General features: G+C 37.3%; 1 protein-coding gene across 2 annotated transcripts; it reads left to right on the top strand.

Annotated features, from left to right (window-relative positions):
* Positions 1-828: 828 nt before the first annotated feature.
* On the top strand, positions 829-19,076 carry EBAG9 (estrogen receptor binding site associated antigen 9). 2 transcript variants are annotated; one of them, XM_055314412.1, is made up of 7 exons: positions 829-1,023; positions 6,148-6,245; positions 8,541-8,619; positions 9,602-9,760; positions 11,416-11,523; positions 15,320-15,411; positions 18,533-19,076. In XM_055314412.1, exons 2-7 carry the CDS (start codon positions 6,163-6,165, stop codon positions 18,651-18,653), a joined length of 642 nt encoding a protein of 213 aa, XP_055170387.1. In that variant the 5' UTR covers positions 829-1,023; positions 6,148-6,162; the 3' UTR covers positions 18,654-19,076. The 2 variants fall into 2 exon arrangements, with proteins under 2 accessions (XP_055170387.1, XP_055170386.1); XM_055314411.1 differs by lacking the exon at positions 829-1,023 and adding an exon at positions 1,273-1,589.
* Positions 19,077-25,401: the final 6,325 nt, after the last annotated feature.

Below are 25,401 nucleotides of genomic sequence, written 5' to 3' on the forward strand. Positions count from 1 at the left end.
AAAAGAAAAAGAAAAACATGAAGCGCTTTCAGCCTCTGACCATACAAACTGTCGCTGTGCGATAGTGAGGCAGATTACTGAGGGACCCTCGCCCACAAGCAAAGATCCCTGGTTTTTTCATAGCATACAGGATAAAACGAAGGAAAAAAAAAAAAAAAACAGAGTTCAAAGAAAACCTTAGTTTGGGAGAACGGCTAGCCTGAGCTGCAAGGGAGGAACAGATGCTGGGATAAGGTTAAAGGCCGGTTTTTAACCTTCAAAGGAAATTCAATCAAAAGTTTCTTGGAGGAGGCGAAGTCCGGAGTTACACTCGACGTCTCGCACCCTGGAAGCGTAGGAATGATTGAGAGCTTGCCCACCGCCTGCCAAATCACCGAGTCAGCCGCAGCTCCCTCATTTCTGCAATCTGAATACCGCTTTCCGTTGGTCCCATCTGGTAGGGGGAGCCTGCAGGTAGAACGAAAAGGGGCAGGGCTGGAGCCGAGATACCGTGCACAGAAACTAGGGCAACACGGAAGGAGCGCAGGCACTTTGCAACGGGACAGCCCGTGCAGCCCGCAAACCTCACAGGAACCCTCCCGGTGACCGCGCCTCGGCCCCAGCCTCGCCGCCCGCCGGCCCCCGCCCGCCCCGCCCCCGGCCCCGCCCTCGGGCCCGCCCTCCGGCGCTCATTGGCTAAGCCGGGTCGCCGGACCGGCAGCCTCTCGCCTATTGGGCCAGACCGGACCAGGCGGGGTGCGGAAGTGCGGGCCTGGAGACCACCGAGACCCGCCTTCCAGGAGGGCGGAGTGGGAGGGCCTGGGGAGGGTTTCCCGAGGAGGGGGCGGCCATGGCAGCTGCGCGCAGGCAACGGCGGCTGCGGCGGAGCGCGCGCCCGGCTTTGAATGAGCGGGGCTGGGACTGAACGGGCGGAGCGCGAGCTCGAGGAAGCGACCGGCAGTGCGCGTGCGCGCGCCTTGTGTGCGCGCGCGGCCCGCGGCCTCTCGGAGCCTCCGCCGGGCGGGCGGGGAGGGGGAGGGGCAGGTGAGTGTGTGCGGCTCGCGCGTGCCCGCGAGGGGCTTCCCTCCCCCACTGCCCCCCGAACGCCACCCGGTGCTGGGGGTGGCGGGGTGGGGGGAGGCGTCTTCTGCCTTTCCCGGGTCGGCCCTCCTCTTCGCCCCGCACTTCCCGCCCTGCCACCTTTTCGCCCCTCCGCCCGCTTGCTCCCTACCACGGCCGACTGGCACTCCGGGGTACTGTTTCCGGGTCAGGGTGACCTCTGGGGTGAAGGCACCGCGACTGGGAGCGGGCCCCGGGCGTGCAGCCCTCACCACGCGGCGCTCACGCGCGGGAGACACGCCTGCGGGACGCGGGCGCAGCGGCCCTCCAGTCCCGGGATGGGCTCCCAGCGGGGAAATTCTCCCCGTCCTTCCTGCCCTTCGTCTGCAGGCCTTGCTCCTTCTTGCTCCTTCCCCGATTTATCCAGAATCCAAATCCCACCCTACGCTGCACCCACTTCCAGCGCCTCGGAGCGTTTCACAGAGCGCCGAGTGCATGTCGGATTGTGTAACCTGAAAACGCTCTTGTCGTTTTTCTCATCTGTACAGTGGGTATGATTTTTTTTTTTTTCCCCAGCAGCCAATTTCAGAGGGGTTATCTGAAGTCGAAGCCTTTTAATTATGGAACTCCTGCCTTCGGAGTCATTCAGGAGACCTTAACTCCGCTCTTTTAAGAGTGTCGGTGTCACATATTTGAGGGCCCTTGAGTGGCCGGAGGTGGTACAGTCCACTCAACTGCGCCCCCTTCTACGTCTTAGTTCCTTTCTCCTTGGTTTTTCACATAAGTGAGTTCAAGTATCATTTTTTTGGAGCCTTGTGATATTCCTTAGCCAACTTAAGAGTCACAAACTGAATTTGAGGCTGTTCTGTACTGTGCTAAATCATATGGTTTTTTACAGTTTTGATACTGAAAAATTTCAGAAACACCTTTTTAGAATTACAGCAGTTGAAGACTTACTTAGTATGTACTAAAAGATCTTGGCTTGGCTTGTTTAACAAATTGTACTATAGTGTCTCTGCCGAAAGCATCTGGCCAGCAGTTTACAGGGAATGAGAAGGAAAAAAGATACATTTAATTTTGCAGCTTCTAACCTAGTGTTCTTTTTTAAAGTTGTAGGTGAATCTTACTCACTTGACCTACCTAAGCTCTCATTCCTGTTGATTTCCTACAGATGTCATTTCTCTAAAAGCACTGAAAAATAGGTTGCTTAATAATTCTGATCCTTTTCCTGCTATGTCTCAAGTTTTTGTGTTTTCCTCCTAATTTTAAAGGAAATTCTAATTTGAAAATGAGGTTATATTAGTAGTTCTCAGTTTTAGAAAGTATTTTGAAGTAACCAAAGTGCAAAGCAGCCTACGGTGCATACTTAAATTGGCTACCTAGAGGGCTTTTCAAAAATCAAACTGAGGCAATGAGCTTGAAATTACAAGGTTTATCAAATGGGATTTGGTTTGGGGAGAGCCTGGGCTTTGCAATCAGTCTCTTTAAATCTTGGGTGAGTAAATATAAGCCTGTCAACCTCCTCTGTTAAGTGGATTAGCCTCCCCTGTCCTTAGGATTCCAGTGATGTGATAGAAGATACATTGTCTAGAACTATATCTTGAACATATTGAGTGCTCAAGGAATGTCAGTTTCCCTTCAACAAATATTTGAGTACCCACTATGTGCTTGGAATTGGCTAAGACCTAAAAATACCAAACTGAGTAAGACTGATTGGAGCACTGACTCCTTAGTCCCTTGCATTGTCACTAGTCTGTGACAATTGAGCAACAAACACAGGGTTTCTCTGTACTGGGTGAGTAGTTTTTACCATCACGCAGGGGATCATCTGTTACATATGGGTGCTAAATATATATATATATATATATATATGTTTGTTGAATTGAATATATATATATTGAATTGAATATATATATATATATATATATGTTTGTTGAATTGAATATATATATATATGTTTGTTGAATTGAATTGGAACGCTAAATAACTGTCCCAAAGAATATTCCAGCCTGCAAATCAGTGTAATTGATCAAATCAAAAGTGTTGATAGTTAAGTATCATATCAATCAAGTTAATGTAACTTGATTGCATTTTCCTCATTTCATTGCAACTGGTTGGAAAATGTAGTCTGGAAATTATAATGATTTCCATCACTGAATTACTAAGAATGTTTATTGTTTGTGAAATGTTATTGGCTTTTGAATTAAACAGACCTAGGTTTAAATCTGAATCAGCGGGTGTGGGAACATGGAAACATGTGCTTTACTCTCTGTGCTTCAATTTTATGAAATGAGAGCAGTAATGTCTATCTCATAAGATGGTTTTATGGGTTAAGAGACATCATTTGTAAATAATGCTTAGCATATTAGTAGCTGGTCAATGAATCTTAGATCCTCTCTTGATAATCACAAAAGCAAATTTTCCAGAATGAGGATATTCTTAATTGCTAGGGAGAATCTGTTCTGTTGTCAATAATAGTCCCATTTTCTGTTTTAATGTTGGACAAAATTTTAAATTTTGTTTCCAGTTACCATTGAAGTCATTCAAGTTGACAGATACTGAACCATAACACTGGCAAGGTGATGACAGTGGTTACCAAGGCTCTATATGAAATTTATTTTCAACTCTGCATTCAGTGTATATATCCTGAGGCCCATTCTTCTCTCTAGCCCTTAAATATTAAATGTCTTCTCCCTTCAAAACTTCCTGATAGAGTACCTCCTCAGTTCTGTCCCCATTGCCCCCAAGCGCCACGTTTCATACAATCTCTTTTCTAGCTATCTTTTTTAGTTTACAATTTTTCTGAAAATTTAGCATAAATTTTCATTTAGAGAAATTTGCCTTCTTTTGGTTGAGACTTTAATTCTTGAGGAGTTCAGCTTTAAAGTGGAGCTTTTATTCATCATCTTAACTATTCAGATCATTCTAGTCGTAATGAAGTAGTTAAGCCTTTCAGGTCTTGCTTTGCAACTGATAACTTGAGGTACAAGATAAACAAGATTCTCTATTGTACAGGACAGATAAGGTATATAGAAATGACTGTAGTATGAAGTAGAGAATGTAAGTGTGATAAGAAGACTTTACAATAGGGGCACCTTGGGTGGCTTAGTCAGTTGAGTGTCAGACTCTTAGTTTAGGCTCAGATCAAGATCTCATGCATGGATCATTGGATCAAGACCTGTATAGGGCTCTGTGGTCATTGGGAACTCTGCTTGAAGATTCTCTCCTTCTGCCCCCCACCCCCTTCTTTCTCTTTCTGAAATAAATCAATCTTTTAAAAAAAAATTTTTAATGATACCCCATCAAGAAGTAATACAGACCTATGCTAGGGAGATTGCAGTGGAAATAGGGAAGAATATGGGCAATATTAAGAAATGGAATAAGGTAGTTATTTTGGTAGTTTGGACGTAAAAGACTAAGAGAAAGGAGAAGTCAAAATTGTTGCATTTTTTGAAACCTAGTAAACCACTAATTGTATTTTTTGACAGAAGTATTTAACTTACTTGAATAGTGAAATTCTTATTTATTTATTTATTTATTTTTGGTTCATACTCTTAGAGTCACTATTCTTTCCATCCTCTCAATTAGTAAGTCAGCTCCAAATACAAGCATTCCATAAATCATTGAGCTCATGTGAAGATATAACCTAAATGTATGAGCATTGCTAAGGGAGCCTTTTGGAACTGTTACTGTAAGGAGTCTACTTGGCCTTTCTACCTTTGTAATTCTAGAAATAAAAAGAGCTAGCTGTGTATTTTGTCCTCTGAAGGGAATGGCAATAGTGGCTCTAAGAGTAATTAGGATGAGGTATCAGAGTGTTGCTGTCACTCGGACTAAGTATAGATCTATATGCCAATAGATTTGACTTAAAGTTGTTTGTAATATTTTCTTAATAACCTTTTAAATATCAGCAGACTCTCTGGTAATGTCACCTCTTGTGATATTGGCATAATTCCGTTATTAGGGACATAAATATTTTGGATTCTTACATGCTTTTTAACATTATGAAAGGACCATTTTTACGTCTGCTAATATTATTTTCTCTGAAATCTACTCTTTGACATTGAAATAGTCACTTCAGCTTCTTTTTGATTAGTGTTCGCATGGTATATTTTCCACCTTCTTGTCCCATCTGTTATTTGTACCTCTTTACCTTGTTTTCTGCTCCCCTCCCCTTTTTTTGCTCCCTTTTCTATTGGCTATTTTTTGTCTCCTTTGTAGGCTTACTAGTTTAACTGGAACTTGCCCCTTAGAGAATATAATTTAATTGATTTACTGGGGTTAGACCTAGGTATCATTTCTTTAAAGGATCCCCAGATATGTGAACCATGTGGACTAGATGATCTCTGTGATTACTTTCACGTTCTTTGTTATGTGACTTGGGACAAGTGATTTGACCACTCTTAACTCAATTTCCTCATCTATAAAATGGGCATATTAAAATGTATCTATCTGAAATTTAAAAGCATTTAAAAATATTTTGAATAGTACTGTTAGTGTTCATGTGGTTCAAACTTCAAAAGGTGCAGAAGACTCAATATAAACTGTTTTATGCTTTTTTTATTTTTTTAATTTTACAGTAGAAAACAAATCATAAATAAATAATTGGAGTTCAGTTAAAAAATATCCTGAGGGGGTAAAAATATCCTGAGAATATTTCAAAAAGTTTTTTCCTATTGAAAACTTAAAAATCTTGTTTCTTGAATTGTCAGTGTGATTTACGTTTTAATTTTAAAATTTACTGTGTATGGGGTACCTGGGTGACTTAGATTGAGTGTCTGACTCTTGATTTTGGCTGAGCTTTTGATCTCAGGGTTGTGAGATCCACATTGGGCTCCATGCTAAGCACAGAGTCTGCTTGAGATTCTTTTTCCTCGGTCTGCCTCTCCCTGCACCCCCTCCTTCCCATTCACACATGCTCTCTCTCTCTCTCAAATAAATAAATAAAATCTTTAAAACAAAATAAAATATACTGTGTTAAATTTGTGGTTTCCAAAAAAAAAAGTAAAAAAATGTTTGATTTTCACAGCTCATAGTAGGAACTTTCAGCTTGACTTCAGAATGGGAAGATAGCTTATCAAATCATTTATTTTTGTGCTTTTTCCACAGGTTTTGATTCCCACCATGGCTATCACACAGTTTCGGTTATTTAAAGTTTGCACCTGCCTTGCAACAGTATTCTCATTCCTAAAGAGATTAATATGCAGGTAAACAAATTTTATGTTCAAATTGACTAGTTTAGCTTCTTGTTGGTTTTGGATGCCTTCATAATTACAAAAAGGCAGGGCAGACTATATTTAAGCTAAATAGCTTGATTATTCATTCAATACTGTCTGGTATTTTTTATATATATATATTTCTGTACTTCAGATCTAAAAAGTAGAGTTTCACTTTTTTTCATTCTTTCAAATTCTTACATCTTCAATTAAAATCACATTTTTATTCCTTTAGAATTTCAGAAAAAAGCAAGCCAGTTTTCACTGGTATAATAAGACAGTTTTTAGTACATAATTATTTCATTACCAGAATGTTTTAAGGTGGTTAGGTGGAATTAGGCATACATATGTCTTTGTATATTACAATATGAATGTTGTTTTTATATTTAAAAAAGAAACTTAAACAGAAAAAACCCAAACAAAATAGATTTTTTTTTCTCTTAAGTAATATTCCAGAATGTGGAATGTGTACTACTTAGTCCTAGTCAGATAAGTCCTTCTATTTTAGTAAGTCATCCAAAGATCTGAATTCCTTCTATTTCGTCATACTACTATACCCTAAAGCTATAGTTTTATAGTTCTATACTATAACTATTAAAACTCTGAGGATTAAGGACATTTATTGTTAGAGGTAGAGTGATTTGAGATATTTTTTAAAAATAGGTCCATAGTATGGCAGTGGGAATGAGTGGACGGAATAGAGTAAAGATGAACACTTGGAGGAAGAAAAGTCAAGAAAGAAATGGAAAATTTAGGGAACTATTGAGCCCACCCAGGAAGAGAACAGGATTTGGGAAGTAGGGAAAATAATGAACTAAGTGCTCAGAGCATCAGGGCATGAGGAGGAATAGCTAGAAATTCACAAGGTAAAGTAGGATAAGTATGGGTATTAATTGCTAGAATGCTAGAGGTTAACAAGATAAATTATAGGTGTTTTTCTCTTTGCGAATGTATTTTCTAAAACTGAAACACTTTTGATAAAAGAAAGTGCATTTGATTTAAAAAGTATTAAGGACAGTTGTTGCCACTATAAATTTCATGATAATTGTGAATGTAAATGTATTTAGGATTGATTGTATGTTCATTTTTAAAGAAAACTGACTTCTTGTTAGAATAAGCTTTTCTTATGTGTCAGAACGAACCTAGGTCATGTGTTCTAAAGTACCAGGTTCACATAATAAATTTAGTAGTAGACCGTATTTTCTATTTATCCTTTGAACAAAATATGATTTTTAATTTTGTAGTAAAAATAACTAACTTTACCAGTTAGCTCTAAGTAGATGCTTTATAGATTATTTGAAATGAAGCAAGTGATTGATCATTCATAATAGGTACCATTTTTTTTTTAGTGTCTTATATATTGGGCACTGTGTAGTGTCTAGCTGCTTTAAATATGTCAATTAAATCCTTACAATAACCCTACAAAAGTAGATTTGAATACTTCTATTTTGCGGATGAGGATATTGAAGCTTGAGAGGCTAGTTGATTCTAACGTGACTCATAATTAATAGGAGTAACATTAAAACTATGATTTACCACCTAGTTTCCATAACCCAAGCTCTCAGCAACTGAGTTATAATACCTATTTCATTTAATATAGTGTTTCTCTTTCTAATCTTTAAAACTTGTCAATTACAGTTTAATTCAATCCAGTGGTTTTCAGACTTTTTGATAGTTTGATAGGTAATCTTACCAAAAACCCAAACAGGTAAAACAAACAAAAGCCAAGCCATCCTGGTTAAAATGGCATAGATGGGGGCACTTACTTAGATGGCTCAGTTGGCTGAGCATCCAACTCTTGATTTGGCTCAGGTCACGATCTCATGAGTCATGGAACCAAGTTCCACTGGGAGCCTGCTTGAGGATTCTCTCCCCTGCTCACCCACACATGTACGCACATACTCTCTCTCTTTCTCTCTCTCTCAAATAATCCTAAAGAAAACAAACAAAAAATGGATTTGGTGTCCCAGAGTTTTATCACAGAGCATGGTTTGAAGGAACATCATTTGAAATCACTTCACATTTTCGTTTTTGTCTTTATTTTCCTCCTGAGTTCGTCTATAATTCTGTCCTAAGCCAAAAAGCAATTTTGTTGTCCTAAGATTTTAAACACATTTCAAAGATATTTGATACATGCCTCTTCTTTTCATATTTTAATAAGTAACTGTTAATTATTTAAATAATTGTATAATTATAAAAGATCTTTTATTAGCCTTTAGTCCATAGTGCTTTTAGTCATGTTTGTTTTGGTAGTTATTGAAATAAGTTACTTCATTTTTATTTTAGATCTGGCAGAGGACGGAAATTAAGTGGAGACCAAATAACTTTGCCAACTACAGTTGATTATTCATCAGTTCCCAAACAGGTAATTTTTTAAAGGTTGAATAAATATTCCAAAGCCATAGTTTTCAAACTGGTCTGCAGACCATTAATTAGTATGTCCATTTCGAAGTTAATTTGGTAGTCAGATCAAGCTTTTTTGTTATGGTTATATTTTTTAATTCTGAAATTTTTATTTGATTCTTCATAGTATTTTCTGTTACTTTGCTGAGATTTTCTATTTTCCAAAAATTTCAAGAATGATTGCTATTGTTTGGTACAGTATTTTTATAACTATCTTAAAGTCTTAGATAATTATAACATTTTTACTTTCTTTCCATGCAAGTTCAAATTTATTTATTTGTTTACTGAATAATTTTGAGTTGTTTCATGGACATTTTGAATATTATATTTGAGAACTCTTGTCTTGTATAAATCCTATTAAGAATGTTTGTTTTAGCTTTTGTTTTTATTTTTTAATCAACGCAGTTAGGCTTAGGATGCAAATTTCAATATTCTTCCTGTGGACTGTAGTTCTAAATGTGATTTCAGCTTTTAAAGCATTTGCTTTGGTTTTGGTTTTGGTTTTTTAATGGGTAGAACTGACCATCCAACTTTAGTAAAACTAAGTTTTTTTTAAAACTTTTGATCTAGTTTTTGTATATGTTAAAAAATTCATATTTTCTTGTTGGTCAAAAAGGTTGAAAACCAATGTTTTAGAAAGCCTGTTTTTCTTTCTTTCTTTCTTTTAAGATTTTATGTATTTATTTGAGAGAGGAGAGAAAGGGAGTATGAGTAGTGAGGAGGGGCAAAGGGAGAGGGACACGCAGGCTCCCCACTGAGCAGGGAGCCTGACTGATGCCAGGCCCCATCCCAGGACCCTGAGGTCATGACCTGAGCCGAAGGCAGACACTTAACCAACTGAGCCACTCGGGTGCCCCTAGAAAGCCTGTTTTTCCAATAAATGATGAAAGAGCTGTTGATTAGGTTACTGTTTGTGGCTGATGCTATTGATGGATTCAATATAGACTGATGTTGAAGAGTGGACTTCCTGGGATGAAGATGCCCCCACAAGTGTAAAGATTGAAGGAGGGAATGGGAATGTAGCAACACAACAAAATGCTTTGGAACAACTGGAACCTGACTATTTTAAGGACATGACACCAACTATAAGGAAAACTCAGAAAGTATGTAAAATATTTGTGCTATGGGAGGTTAAATAATTAAATTGCTTCTCAGATTCCTATATTTAAATCAGACAGTATGATTAGTATTTGTCAGAAAGCCTATTTCTAATCAATTTGTGTTTTTTGTCATGTAAACAAGTTTATTTATTCAAGTGACATAGATCTAGTAAGTTATACACCCAAATCTTCGAAAGTTATATATGCATTTACTGAAGTCCAGCTGTAGACCAGATTCTAGACTGCAGTCTCTGCTGTAGTCTAAACTGAAGTAAGATAAAGTTCTGACTTTAAAAGAGTACACAGTTTAGTGCTGCTTACAAACTGATAGGTATTGTTTTCATTATTTGTAACCATTATAAAACTGATGCAGGGCTCTGAGAACAGAACAATTATTATGGGCTTATGTAGTCATTCACACTTTATTTAATCCCTTTTGAGTTAGATATGGAAGATCACTTAAAAGTGGAGGGAATTATTGGAAAAGGAACAGTGGCTGAATATTTTCCTTTCTTTTTTATCAAAATAGTACATATACTTTAAAAAAAATTTAAATCAAAGAATGTAGAAGAGCTTATAATGAAAAGCAACAGACTTCTGCCCCATTATTCCCTATAGCCAATTCTACTTCTCAGAAGCAGTCACTCATAACTTTTCCTATTTGGGTTTGTAGTGTTTTTTTAATCATATCTATATATAATATGCTTATGTTGCTGTGTCTTGATATACCAAACAAGACATTATCCATTGACTTCATACTATGGTAGATGAAGGTTTATTTCATACTATGCTCACTACTCTTCCCTCTCTTCCAAATATTATGATGCTGTTATTCCAGTCTATCTCACTAGTCACTGTATTTAAAATAAAAATAAAACTTAGAATCCCATTTCTTATTCAGTCATGCATAGAAAATATTTCTTAAAAATACACTTTATAAAATGAAGACATTATTTATTCCACCCTTCCTAATAGGGTTTTTTTTTTTTTATCCTCTTCTACCTCCCAACCAGTTTCAGCTATAAATTTATTTTTATAATTTCAAGGCTTCTAACATTTACATCTTATAATCAGGATTTTTTTTATCAAGTTGGTCAAATGTCTCAATGCCAAAGAGCATTAAGTTGTGTATTTTTCAAGGAGTTTGAGTGTCTTCATAGATAAATACTTTATATTTTAGAAGTATATTGCTACTCTTAAGAGGAAGAACCCAGAATATTACAGTAGTACCTTAATAAATTAGACTGAAAATGTTTTTAAGCTACAAAGCTAATACTACTATCTTGAAAGAGTTAATGCATTCACAGATAACCATATGCAGAGAGGTGGTTATACTTTTATAGTACTGTGTAACACATGTTCTTATTTAATACAGTGATAAAAGTGTCACCTTATATTTTGTGGGTCTAGAGAAGAAGAGGAAAATTTGTGTTTTTAGAAAAAGTAAAATGGAATTTTTCTTAAGTGTGTAAATGATTTGCATGACAGTTGCCCAGGAATTTTGATATTCTTTACAGACTTAAAAAATTGCATTATAAATTTTAAAAGAAAGGGCATATTTTAAATAATTACAGAATACTTTGGTCATTTAATTATCTTGTCTATTTTTATATGATATGTAAAATATTCATATAATTCTGTTTCTATTAATCTTTCAGATCATTATTAAGAAGAGAGAACCATTAAATTTTGGCATTCCAGATGGTAGCACAGGTTTCTCTAGTAGATTAGCAGCTACACAAGATATGCCTTTTATTCATCAATCTGTAAGTATGTTAATGATATACAGGCAAGGGTTTGTTTTTACTTGTTTTCTTGAAAAAAAATCAAAATGAATTGAACATAATATTTGTATTTCTGTGCTTTCAAACAGGCTTAGCATATGAGAGAGGTTAATCTGGAATTTTGCCAATCTTACCCTTTTATGAGATTATAAATTACATCAGCTACTGAGACCAGAGTCCCATTGTACACATAAAAGATAGAAACAATATGTTACAAATGTGACCTTTAGAGGCGCCTGGGTGATTCAGTTGTTTGAGTGTCTGACTCTTGATTTTGGCTCAGGTTATGATCTTAGGGTTGTGAGATGGAACCCTGTGTTGGGCTCTGTGCTTGGGTGTGGAGCTGGCTTAAGATTCTCTTTCTTCTACTCCCCACCCCCCCACCACCACTACCACGAGTGCACCTGCTCTCACTTTTCCCTCTCTACAAAATAAATAAATAAATATGTAACCTTTAAAGAGATTACCACTGAAATTTATTTATTTATTTTTTTAAAATTTTTATTTATTTATGATAGTCACACAGAGAGAGAGAGAGAGGCAGAGACATAGGCAGAGGGAGAAGCAGGCTCCATGCACCGGGAGCCCAACGTGGGATTCGATCCCAGGTCTCCAGGATCGCGCCCTGGGCCAAAGGCAGGTGCCAAACCGCTGTGCCACCCAGGGATCCCACCACTGAAATTTAAACTTAAAAGCAGATTATTTTTAAGGGAATCATGAATTGTTTCCTTAGTAGAGGATATTTACATTTAAATTATAATTTGACTTCTAGTAGGTTTGATAAATGTGTTACTTTGAAGGATAAAAGTGGTAAGGAAAGTATATAACTGTGGTTCTCAACCTTGGTAATATCTCAGAATCAGCTTTGAGTTTTTTGAAAAACACAAATGTCCAAACTTCTCAGATCTGACCTTAAGCATGCTTCAATTGATTAATTATTGATTACTAATTATGATCAAGTTTATCATGTTATTATTATATAATAGTCCCACATTTAGTGTCTTAAAACAATAAGCACTCTTTATCTCATTTAGTTTCTAGGGGTTGGGAATACAGGAGTGACTCAACTGAGTGGTTCTGGCTCAGAGTTCCTAATAATTTTCCAGACAGATCATTAGCTGAGGCTGTAGTCATCTGAAGGTTTGACTGGACTTGGAGGATTCATTTCAAAGGTGGCTCACTTTACATGCCTGGCAAGTTAATGCTAGTTGGTTGCACAAAACTTCAGTTCCTTACCATGGACCTCTCCAAAGGGCTGTTTGAGTTTCCATACAACATAACCACTGACGTTCCCAGAACAAGCAATCCCTGAGAAAGAGAAGGCACACAGATGCAAAGCCACAATGATTGTTTATCACTTAGTCTTAAAAGTGACACACTGTCACCTCCACATTATTTTATTCATTAAATATTAGTCACTAAGTCCAGCTCACATGCAAGGGGAGGGCAATTAAGCTCTACCTCTTGAAGGAAGAGTGCCAAAGAATTTGCAGACATATTTTTAAAACACCACATCTGTCTATTTTAAACTGCATGGTGCTTCAGAGGCCCCCTCTTTCCAGGGGACCCATGTTTATGTATGTCTTTAATTCACTGATCAAAAATTATTCCTACTCATGCGAAACAGTGTGGTGGATGCTAGTACTATAGTGGAAAGTAAGAAAAACAGGCAGTCCTTGCTTCAAAAGAATGCATTCTAGTGGGGAAGGTGCAATATTAAATGATCACACATAAATAATGCAAATTTTGATAATTTCTATGCATTTATACATCATGCTATGAGAGCACCATTGATATTTCTCTAAAATGGCACAGCATATTTAATTTTTTATATTTCTAAACTTTATGCTTTATTCATATGTTTGCTCTGTATTGGTAAAGTGGGTTAGACTTATCCAATGAATTAGTAAATGTTTGCCTCTTGCTTGTAATTATAAGTTTTTAAAACACGAATCTAGTATTACAGAATTGTATTAGTATTATTACGTTATAAATATATAATTCCCCACAGAGTTGGAAAGGATAAACGGGGTAGATAGAAAATGTCGCCAATGCTATTTCTGCATGTTTTCCTCCCAGCAGACAAAATAAGGGGGTAGTTTAGGAGAGAATGGTAATCTACTGCACTTTGTTCTCTACTCCAAAAATATCTTACCACTCATTCTACCAATTATGTTCTTTTAAATTTCACATTTTATTTTTCTTCTGGAGTTTAGTCATCTGTATTGTTGTGATAGCTCTTTTTATACTAAGGATATTAACTTTTTTCTGTCATCTTTTACAATTTTTTGGCTTGTTGTTGGCTTTATAATTTAGTTTGGATGTTTTCAATGGGCAGATGTGTTTAGGTGTTTTTTGTTTTTGTTTTTTTAAGTAGGCACTCCGCCAGCATGGAGCCCAGTTTGGGGCTTAAACTCACAACCCTGAGATCAAGACGTGAGCTGAGATTAAGAGTTGGACACTTAACCAACTGAACCATTTATGCACCCCATGTTTAGTTTTTATGTAGCAGATCTATCAGTCTTATCCTTTAAAATTTTTTAAATTAGAAAGCCATTTCTACTAAAGGATCAGATACCACTCTCTTTTTGTGGTTTTAGTGCCTAAATATTTTATACCCAGAAAGTCAGACACCTCAATGGAAAAATGGATACATGTACAAATAGATATAACTTGATAACATGAAGAAAAGTTTGATCTTATAGTTCTCAAAGAAATCCAAAGTAAAATAACAAGACACCATTTTCAAATCTTAACAAGTTAGTGAAGAGGAAAGAAGGCTATTACCAGTATGGACAAAGTTACAGGGAAACAACACTTGATCCCTGTTGCTGTCAGTAGGCTAAGTTGGTATAATTTTTCAAGAGGGTCATTTGTATTTCGGTTCAGAGGCTTGAAAAAATTTTTTTAATTTGATTTAGGTATTCTACTTTTAGAGACTTTTATTAAACTGGTAATCAGAAATACACTAAAGTTTTAACAGAGGATGGTATTATGTTTATGGTTAGGAAGAGAAAACCGCATATTTTTTTTTTTCAGTTTTAAGTGTAAGTGCTCAAAAGAAAATACAGTAAATCTATTCACAGATTGGTGCCATGTATTTTATGCTCATAAACCTAAATAACATTCCAGAATGAGCATTTTTATTAGTTTGTGGAAGAAAAAGTGAACTTTCAGAGGTCTAGCCTTCGGTTCTAATATCCCTACTGGGATCAGTTAGTAGGACAGGTGGTGGGGAAAAAAACACGATATAAAAGTACTCTGGTAAAGACTAAATTTTGCCTGATTTGTTGTTTTTGCCTTGGACCCACATAGTAAGAACCACTGAAAAATCTATAAATTACTTACATTTAAATGAAAATGACTGCCAGTTTGGGAACTTCATGTCCTCTGGTTCATCCCCGCACAGAGTACTTAGGCATCTCTCATTCCATCTCCAGTCTCTTTTCCCCCTGTCCTCTCACTGAAAAGAGAGAAACAGAAAGAAGAAACGTTCTGTTCTTGTCCATTCCAACTTAAAGTAGGCAGGAAAAGAAAAATCAGTATAAAATACAAAATACAAAGAAAGCTGGACCTGCTCAGCACTGTGAATACTGAAAGTCCTGCATTACAGGAAACACCTCAGTTTCAGGCAGACCAGGGGCCTTATGTAGGACATGAAAAATACACAGGGGAGTGACCAGGTCTGAGTCACGTTATAAAAGATACTCTTATTGACTGCTAAGTAGAGAAAGAAGAGCTCTTTACTATCATAATTTTGTTTTGTATTTTGTTGTAGCCTGAATTAGGTGACTTAGATACTTGGCAGGAAAATACCAATGCATGGGAAGAAGAAGAAGATGCAGCCTGGCAAGCAGAAGAAGTTCTGAGGTATTTTAGGAATATTTACATTGCAACTTGAGTAGAAGAACTCAATTTGTTTATGTTACATTTGAGGTCAAGAAAGCTTATTCTGCAGAGTTGTATCTTTCTTCATACTTTCTCACTTGAGCTTAGGTAATAGGGGATTCTTTTTTTTTTTAATTTCAAACTGAAAATGCTATTTCATATGATTAAAACCCCACAGATACCAAGAATATAAAGCATTATAGGAACAAAAGAGTAAAAATGTTATTAATGGGAAATGAGATCTTTTACATATATACATCATATACTCTTTGCTTTATACTACATTCCTTATAAAGCATAGTTATCTCTTAAAATGTGAGCCACCACTATATATTCCTCTACGTTAAAAATTATACCTTCATTTTTGTTTCCCCATGGTCTAGAATAGTGCCCAGCACTGCACATTCGAATGGAAATAACTTACATAGCACTCTGCATTTATATATATATTTCAGTTGATGTACTCAAAAATCCTATGAGGTAAATAATTGTCAGGTACTGTCCATTCTACAGAGAAGAAAATACTATTCCTGAGATCTTCAGGTTTGTTTTTTTAGTGTTTCTCTTCTTATATTTTTGTTTTTGTGAGCAATAAACTTACTTGCTACTGCTGCATCAGGTCAAAGAGTAAACAATATTTACCCTAAAAGAATTTGTGATCATCGTCACTGGTGAAAAGCTCAGATATTTAAATGTATTTAAATATTTTTTTTATTTTTAAAGATGATATAGTAAAGCACAGTGATGTCAGTTTTTTTTTGTTTTGTTTTGTTTTTTTTGGGGTTTTTTTTTAGATTTACTTATTTATTTTATGATGGGGGGGGGCAGAGACACAGGAGGAGGGAGAAGCAGGCTCCATGCCGGGAGCCTGACACGGGACTCAATCCCAGGACCCCAGGATCATGCCCTGGGCCAAAGGCAGGCGCCAAACCGCTGAGCCACCCAGGGATCCCCGTCAGTTTTTTTTTAAAGATTGTTTTTATAATAGGAATAGAAAATAAGTAACTGATTTCATTTTTATATTTTCCCTTTCTGTCTTCATCAATTAACTGCAGTTACCGTGAACAGCCAGCAGAGGATATAGTTGAGTTATGGCTGACTTTTTTTTTTTTTTGTCTTGTCCTTCCTATCTTAAGCATTTTTTTTTAACAGAGATGCATCACATTTTAAAAGTAAAGTCATGAGAGTTTTAAATATTTAGTTTTTATTTAATCATTATTCACTGTAAAAGAAGTATTTTAAAAATTGTAAACAGCAACATTTTTATTTGCATGGATCATCAAAAAAAGATGTTATCTATTTTTTTACTCTCTTTTGGATAAATCATAGATATAAAAGTCCAGGTGTTTTAGAACATTTTGGGGGGTTCTAGTTATTATTAGAGTCATTAACCACAGGATGAAAGAGGGGTCTGTTCATTCTGAATACAGTAATCCTAATGATAAGCACGGAGTTGACAAGTATCTTCACACTCACTGTGTACCAAAGCCTTTTTTCCACACTACCCTCTTGCACTCTGAACAAAACAAGACAAAAACAAAAAACAAAACTCTAACCCTAGTGTTTTATATTATATGACAGCTTGGGAGAGGGAGCCTGTCAGTCAGTAATACACATGCTTTGTGCTACAAGTTGCATAAGTTAGAATCAAAGAGACATGGAGGATTCTTGTGCTGTTATTGCCCCCAGAAGAACAGTGTGTTCAGACTCCATGTCCTCTGACTCAGCCTGTTTCCCATTCCCACTTAATACTGCCCGTACTATATTCAGTAATGCTAAGGAAGGAGATTCTAATAATTCAGTAATGCCAGGTGTGTATCTGGAGAGGAAAAATAGACTTTGTCTGCAGTTATCTCTAAATTGCCTCATTTTCCAGAAACATTAATTGTTGTTGTTTATACTTCAGCTAGTAATCAAGTGAAAGCTTGAGGATCTTACGGTTTGTAAGCTTGTCAGCTCTTTATAATTATTTTTCCAGCTCTCCTTTTGGCACTGGCATTTTGGCTTTTTTAATGCCGATTATCAGATTTGCTCGAACGTGATCAGAGCTAATAAAAAGTAAATTTCTTTTAAACTATTCTTCTGAAACCTTGGTTAATTGATAGTAAAAGTCAAAATATTGCCTAAAATAAGTCCCTCTACTTTTTCGAATTTTGGTCATATACAACTCTGCTCACTCCCCACTTATAAATATGATGAGAATGGTATCGACATTTCACTCACCAGAGTCTGCTTTGAGCTGTCCTGTGCATAGGTAATCTCACACTGGATTTTTCTGTTTTATAACCCGTGTTGCCTATCCCATGTACAGCTGTGAGCCACAGCTTGCCTCCTCACCCTTGCATACTTCTTCACTTATTTTTTCATACCCTTTACCTTAGATGCAGGACCAGCTTCTGTTTTTGTCCTGTGTCCCCCCATTCCCCCTTCCCACGCAAGCCATTCAGTAACAAGAGAGAGGCTAGTGATTCTAGCTCAGTGGGAGTCAGGGAGGGGCCAGGAAGGAGGGAAGTATCTCATAATGTATAATCAGCAGCTCCCCACAATTCTGACCCTTCATCGGTAGAGCTGGCCAAATGCTAATTCTTAAATAGGTTCCTAGTTTCTACTTGGAAGGCTTGTGTTACATATCTGTTTTCTTTGTGCATTGTGTCCTGTACATCTGTGTTCTTGACTTCCTTTAGGAGAATTTCTAGCTATTAGAACGGGAGATTTAATCCTCAACATCAAGCTTTTCAGAATGGTATCAAAAAGAAGGTGTGGTCCAATGGAGGTAGTGTGTTAGTGAAAATAATCTGAAGAAGAGGGATTGGAAGATGTGGGTTCTTATCCTTGTACTTCGTTTTATGACTTTGGGCAAGTCACTTAGCCTTTGTGCCTCATTTTACTTATTTGTAACATAGAGATAATGCTGTTTTGTTTTGCGAGGCATGTTCTAAGAATTAGGAGGTACCATTTTTGAAAATCTTTGAAATTTTCAAAGTAGTGAGAAGAATGAAGATTTTTTGAACTTACATTTGATATTAGTAAAAAGGGCACTGCTATTTCTTTCTAGAATTCATTTGCCATTTTCTAAAAGTAAAGATAATATATTTCTTTCCAGGCAGCAAAAGATAGCAGACAGAGAAAAGAGAGCAGCAGAACAACAGAGGAAGAAAATGGAGAAAGAGGCACAGCGGCTAATGAAAAAGGAACAGAACAAAATTGGCGTGAAGCTTTCATAACAGATGTTCTTCACGTGTCATCGTGCCAGTAGGAGAGATGTGAGCTCCACAACTCAAGCAGCATTTATATGGATATAAGAGTATTTTCAGAATACAAATACATTGCTTGATTTTTAATGCATTCATCAGACCATCTAGGACACCAGGATTCTCTCAGAGTACCTTGAGCTCTTAGTGATTGAGACTCAGAAAAAAAAAAAAAAAAGACCTACGAGGCAATATTTTTTTTCAACATGCTCCAAGTGTAAGACAACTGTTTGCTGTAGAGAAATTATTACAAATGGAATATACCAGTACCTCTTCTAGCTAGTGTTTCTAGCTAAATATATGGGTGTAAATAATTTTATGGTGGGAAAGGACTCTGCTCTCTATAATGCTTTCCTTCATTGTGCATAATGATAAAATAAATAATTTTAAATACTCTTTTGTTTCCATGATTATCTGACCTAATTCAGACAAACTGCAGGGCTTTAACTTCTTTATTTTCGTGGTCAGAAGCTGGTATTGGCATACATTTCTTCTAGTTTCAACTGGTATTGTTTATGTTTAATATGACATTAAGGACTTTGATGACTTTGGTTTTCAAGAAAGTGACATTAAATGCAGTAATTTTATTTATCATAAGGATTTTATACATCATTGTTTTCTTATAGATAGTTGTAATGGTATATTTGTAATTTATACTGCATGTATAAACATTGAAAATCAGCAAAAATGACAAATTTGTTTTGCATTATTATAACTCATGAGTTTTAAAAACAAGTATTAGTAGTTTTTTTCCTTTTGTTGTAGATTTTAAAGTGTTACAGTGTTTTAGGTACCTTAGTCCCTCCGCCACAAAAGCCATTAATTGACAAACACAGAAAGCCTTCGGTTCTAATATTTCAAAGCTTTGAGAAGATTTCTCTATCAATTTTATATATCTGACATAATACAGTTTACTGTGTTGTTGGCAAAGATAATATTGATTCATTCATTAAACTGAGATAGATAGGAATAATATTTTTGTTTTTGGATGTGGACTGGCTCCAAAATAGTTTCAAGGAAATAGATACATACTGTGTTCACGGGAAGAACATAGATTTGATAGTTTTAGTTTATTTATTTATTTTTTTAAAATTTTTATTTATTTATGATAGTCACACACAGAGAGAGAGAGAGAGGCAGAGACACAGGCAGAGGGAGAAGCAGGCTCCATGCACCGGGAGCCCGACGTGGGATTCGATCCCCGGTCTCCAGGATCGCACCCTGGGTCAAAGGCAGGCGCCAAACCGCTGCGCCACCCAGGGATCCCGATAGTTTTAGTTTAAATCCCATTAATTTTTTCTCCATAACTAAAATATATCCAGACTGATTTTCTATGGCTTTAGAATTTTTAAAGATTTTTACTTTCATAAAAGTTGTTGCCCCAAATTAACATCATGTGTTTTTTTTTTAAATGTCATAGATACTCTACAGGCTAACTACTGCTGCTATGTTTGAATTAAAATCATATTTCGTACTAAAAATCACAGCCTATATAGAGAGATCACCCTAAGTCCTTTGCCTAAGCTCCCAGACTAAATGTGATTATAGAACCCAGTTGAAATTTAACTTTGGTAAAAAGCTGCTTTTTATAGTTCCAGGCCACATTTTCAGTTACCATGTTTATTAGCGTTTCTGCCAATAAACTCCCAATTAAATAGAATTGGACTCAAATTTTTAGTAATAAATGTATTCTCTTTCCTTATTTGTATTTATTTTTAGTTATGAGAATGCTACCTGACTTCTCTAAATTGGGGGTTCATAAAGGATAACCTCTCCTTAAGTACAATAAATTTTACTGCTTTTCCCCAGTAGTTGACAAGTATTGAAGTCTACTTTGGTCATGACTTTAACCGTGTGGGATTTTGTTTTGTTGGCTTTTTGATTTTTATTTGATTAGAAGTAAAGACTGGTTAGAAATTCTATGATTATTTAAAAAATATTTTTTTAATGAAAAGAATAAATAGCAATTCTGGGATTTCTGTTTTTTTTTTTTTTTAACTTTGTTGGTATGTAAACTGAATTCCTGTGTTAAGTTGGGTGTAATATCCCAAAAGAATTTGTGAAGTTAAATACATATGATAAACATTTCGGGTAAATGACTTTTTTAGCTTTGCAATTTGTAGGTTCTTTGTTTTAATTTTAATTAAGAATTACCAGTTTTAGAAGCCTCTTAGTAAAAGTCAAGAAGAACTATGGGTAGGCATAGATGAAATTAGTGAAGTGCTATCCATTATCTGAATTGTGCATTTCATGTATTGAGATCCCAAGTAATGTGCAGAATGTGAAACTTTGTGTTTTGTCTATCTACCTACCTATGGTTTACACTTCCACTTACGAAGCTGTAGCTGAGGATAACTTCTAGTTGACTTTTGTCTCTTTTTTAGTAGCATAATTAATTGAGTCAACGTTTTAGAACTGAGAATTTAAAATTCAGCATCTAAGTTCCTCAGTTTTGGCATGCCCTCATCGCCTTTGGCCAGGATGATGACTGAAGATTGGTGGTTGGGAAGAAGGTGGTAGCTATAGAAACTGGCATCTGGATCGGGCTTCCAATACTACTCTATAGGCTGCCAGTGTTCCAAAAAGACTGTTTTGTCAGGGATGGCCTGGGCCAGGTACGGCTGACCTTGTTTAATCCCATGTAGTTTAGCCTTAAGCTAACCTACAGCAGTGATTTTCACAGCCTTTAGCCTGTGTTCAAAAGAAATCTTTGAGGGCAGCCTGGGTGGCTCAGCGGTTTAGCGCTGCCTTCGGCCAGGGGCGTGATCTTGGAGACCTGGGATCGAGTCCCACGTCGGGATCCTTGCATGGAGCCTGCTTCTCCCTCTGCCTCTGTCTGCCTCTCTCTCTCTCTCTCTCGAATAAATAAATAAAATATTTAAAAAAGAAATTTTTCATAAGGTGTATAAGCAAATAACAGTTACCATGGTGAGTAGTTTTGGTTAAAGCCACTTTGCAGGGTAAGGGTGCAGACTGTTGATGGGAAGAATCAACTTTCTCAGGTGAACTGGAGGGATGAGGAAGATGCTGGGGAGCTTATTTTAGTGAATAATTTCTTTTTTTTCAAATATTTTATTTATTCATTCATGAGAGACACAGAAAGGCAGAGACACAGGCAGAGGGAGAAGCAGGCTCTGTGTGGGGAGCCTGATGTGGGACTCGATCCCAGGACCCTGGGATCACAACCGGAGCCAAAGTCAGATGCTCAACCACTGACCAACCCAGGCACCCCAGTAGTGAATATAAGGTAATAAACTTGTGCTCACCATTTACATAGAGTTTTAAAGTTTGAGGTACTCTCAATATCAAAAGGGAGCTCTTTTTATCTTTGTATAATTTACTTCACTTTAGCATAGGATTAGCATGTGATTCCTTTTGTATTCAACATTTTTTACTTTGCTTCCTACGTTTTATTTTCTGTGCCCCTTGGTCATGGCTGTTGGGCTTGCTCAGTAAGTAACCAGGGTTAAGTTTTGAGAGTAATGACGCTTTTCATCAAAAGCCTTGATCTTCTAAAGCTGGAAACAGAGACTATTCTAGAAACACACCCTTAGGCACATACCTGCCCCCTGCCACTCCCAAGCCCAGCAGATACACCTATGCTTGAAGTCTGGCCAACCAGGGTAATTGCAACCTTCCCTTCTGGGAACTTCAGCAGAATGAATACAGGTGCTTTGCCTATATATTGATCGGATTGCATCAATTCTGAGACTCAGAGTTCTCAGAGCTGTAGAAATGGTGCAGTATTAAACTGCCTGAGTTTGCAAATCATTTAAGTGGAGATGGTGGTTTTAAGGATTGGCTGAGACTAAGTTCATTATAGTGTCTGTGGCACATATCTAAACACTCGGCAGATGGTAGTTGTTATGAAGGCAGGCCCATCCCTGTGAACAGTGGGAGAAGTTGGCTGATCTTGCCATATTAATCTTTACACACCTTTATGGTGAATTGCAAGTTTAAGAAAAGGAAAGCATTATTTGTTCAGCTTTGAGAGTCTAATAGCAATGACTCCTCCCAATTCAGTGAGGTAGACATTACCCCCATTTCACATATAGAGTAAAGAAAGGCAGTTGTGTGCTTGATTAACAGAAAAAGAGCGAGCTTTGAGAGCAAATTACCCTAGTGGTTAATCAGCATTCAATGTGGACCAAGATTTCAAAGTCCTCGTCTCTAGAAACTGCCAGCTGTCAATAGTTCATTAGAATTTCCTTTCTAGTTCTTCAAGAACTCAGTGAAAATGATCTTACAAATTGCAGTAGATAACATCTATTTGCGTTTTCTAAGAACTTATTTAATAAGGAAGTTAGCTTGGCTTTTATTATCATATAAATAACTGTAGTTCGTCTGCCATTAAGACTATTTCCAGTATACTTGAGTCAGATAGAATCAAGGCAAAATGAAATGTGGTTTATGTTCACACAGTTGCAAAAATAAGCCAATTACTGACTTGATTGGCTCATTGTTCTGAGGCCAGGGTCACAGGTTTTGTGCACGTATGGACCAGTGCTGTAGCCAGAGACCTTCCTGCCACAAACTGTGTCCCTGACCTTGTCCAGCTATCTTCTTAACGTGATTTTAGGGTCTGATTGAGAGTGTAAATGGCACAGAAAAAATTTCCATGCATAGGAAATTCAAAAGACACACTCCTAAGTTTGTGGTATGTTGAGGGAAATCATTATGGCTTCTTACCTCCCCCCCCTGCTTTTTTTTTTTTTATTCATTAGAGACAGAGAACAGAGACCTATGTATCACGCCCCAAGCCAAAGGCAGATGCCCAACTGCTGAGCCACCCAGGTTTCTTACTCTTACAACAATTTTGGCTCATTATAAGATACTAACTTCTCCCCCAAGTCAGTTTTATTAAAATAGTCAATCTCTATACATCAAGGCAGTTTCCAAACCTGTTGATTATTCCTAAATAAAATCAGTGTTTACCTACTTTATGAAGAAAACTGTCATCATTAGATACATTGACTTGTGAAATCAATTTTTTAAAAGTTTTTTGACTTTTTTTTGTAGTGGTAAATGAAGACGTTTGTAAGGCTATAGATATATTCAACTGTGTCATTTAAGTTTAAAGTACACAAAAAATGTAGGTGCTTTTTATTGCTTTTTTGAAGCTTCACAGCACATCTGAACCTCATAACTGCCAATCTGTCTTGCTTAGAAGGAACCCTCATGCAGTAAGATACTTACATAGGTGATTTTTTTTTTTAAGATTTTATTTATTCATGAGAGACACAGGTAGAAGAAGCAGGCGCCCTGTGGGGAGCCCGATGTGGGACTCCATCCCAGGACCCTGGGATCGTAACCTGAGCTGAAGGCAGATGCTCAACCATGGAGCCACCCAGGTGCCCCCATAGGTGATTTTTTTTAAGATTTTATTTATTTATTCATGAGAGAGAGAGAGAGAGGCGCAGAGACACAGGGAGAGGGAGAAGCAGGCTCCATGCAGGGAGCCCAATGTGGGACTCGATCCCGGGACTCCAGGATCACCCCCTGTGCCGAAGGCAGGCACTAAACCACTGAGCCACCCAGGGATCCCCAAAGGTGATCATTTTTAAAACCTTTTTCCATGTACCACTTTCAGTGGGAGATGTGAAAATTATTAAAACTGCTTTCATTGTTTTGTTTTCTCTATATAATCAACAAGCCAGAAATAATGTGCTGGTTCAGAGGAATTAAAGGTCAGTTTAAAATGCCAGCACCTATTGTTTATTGTAGAAAGTAAGGCTGGCAGACCATTTCAAACACTGTGAGCTATTTAATTGCAAGGAAGGGGAGGGAGGACCTGATTGCACCATCAAATTGGGGAAACATTGCAGTTGTTCATGGTTTTCATACTCATACTTTCATTACAGCTCCAGTCTGGCAAAAATGTAATTTTTCAAAGTTATTCAGAATCAGTTTGATCAAAATGACACCTTCAGGGAATGAGAGTGTAACTACCCCTGAAGTTGGGTCAGATAAGATCACCGTGGGGAGGAAGTTTAGGGCAGGGAGGAGCAGCAGGTAGGACTCCTGCCTTTATAAGCATTCAGGGGGGAGCCAGACTGTGGGTTTTATGGCCAGACTTATGTGAGCTCTGGAGTGAGAGCCTCTTCACAGTTAAACCAACGGACCACGGGCAAACATGTATGAGAAGGATTAGAAAGCATCTCCATGAAGCAATCATTTGTTTAGGCAAGTAGAGAATTGAGGCCTTTAGCATTGCTCAGAATACTAGTCCAGGGGACTGGGAGTCACCTCACCAGGGGCTCTTACACGAACTCGAGGTTTTTGGAGCATCCCCATATTTAGTGAACTGGCTTCCTAGCTGTTCTCAGAGGTGATGCTGAGACCACTGTCTGGGATGAGAGGGAGGCAAATGGCAGGGCTCTGGGCCTGGTGTCCCTGTGCCCAGACTTCACTTTTATGTGACTTATGTATGGGGACAGTTTTTAAAAGAGGTACACCTTTTACAAAACAAACAGTTACTGAAGTCTTCCTGTCTTTTAATACAAACTTCTGTAGCATTCAAATCTGAGATTTTAAAAATTGTCTGAAATTACTGTTGTAACCATTAGTTATCACAGCCATCGTGACTGTAAGAGAATCAGTTGTCACCGCAGAGCATGTCTTCCAGTGGTTAAAAATATTACCTGATATCCACCTGTATTACTCTAGGTGGAATTTCTAATTGTTTTCTTTGGGACACCTGGGAGCTTGACTTTCTTTCAAG

Source organism: Nyctereutes procyonoides, unplaced genomic scaffold (genome assembly GCF_905146905.1).
Source record: "Nyctereutes procyonoides isolate TBG_1078 unplaced genomic scaffold, NYPRO_anot_genome, whole genome shotgun sequence".
NCBI lineage: Eukaryota > Metazoa > Chordata > Mammalia > Carnivora > Canidae > Nyctereutes > Nyctereutes procyonoides.

Bases quoted from the DNA above. Each gene is read 5' to 3' on its own strand.
- EBAG9 (XM_055314411.1), top strand. From the start codon at position 1,377: ATGGGCTCCCAGCGGGGAAATTCTCCCCGTCCTTCCTGCCCTTCGTCT. The intron at 8,620-9,601 runs GTAATTTTTTAA...GATTCAATATAG, and splicing joins ATTCATCAGTTCCCAAACAG to ACTGATGTTGAAGAGTGGAC. The intron at 15,412-18,532 runs GTATTTTAGGAA...ATTTCTTTCCAG, and splicing joins CAAGCAGAAGAAGTTCTGAG to GCAGCAAAAGATAGCAGACA.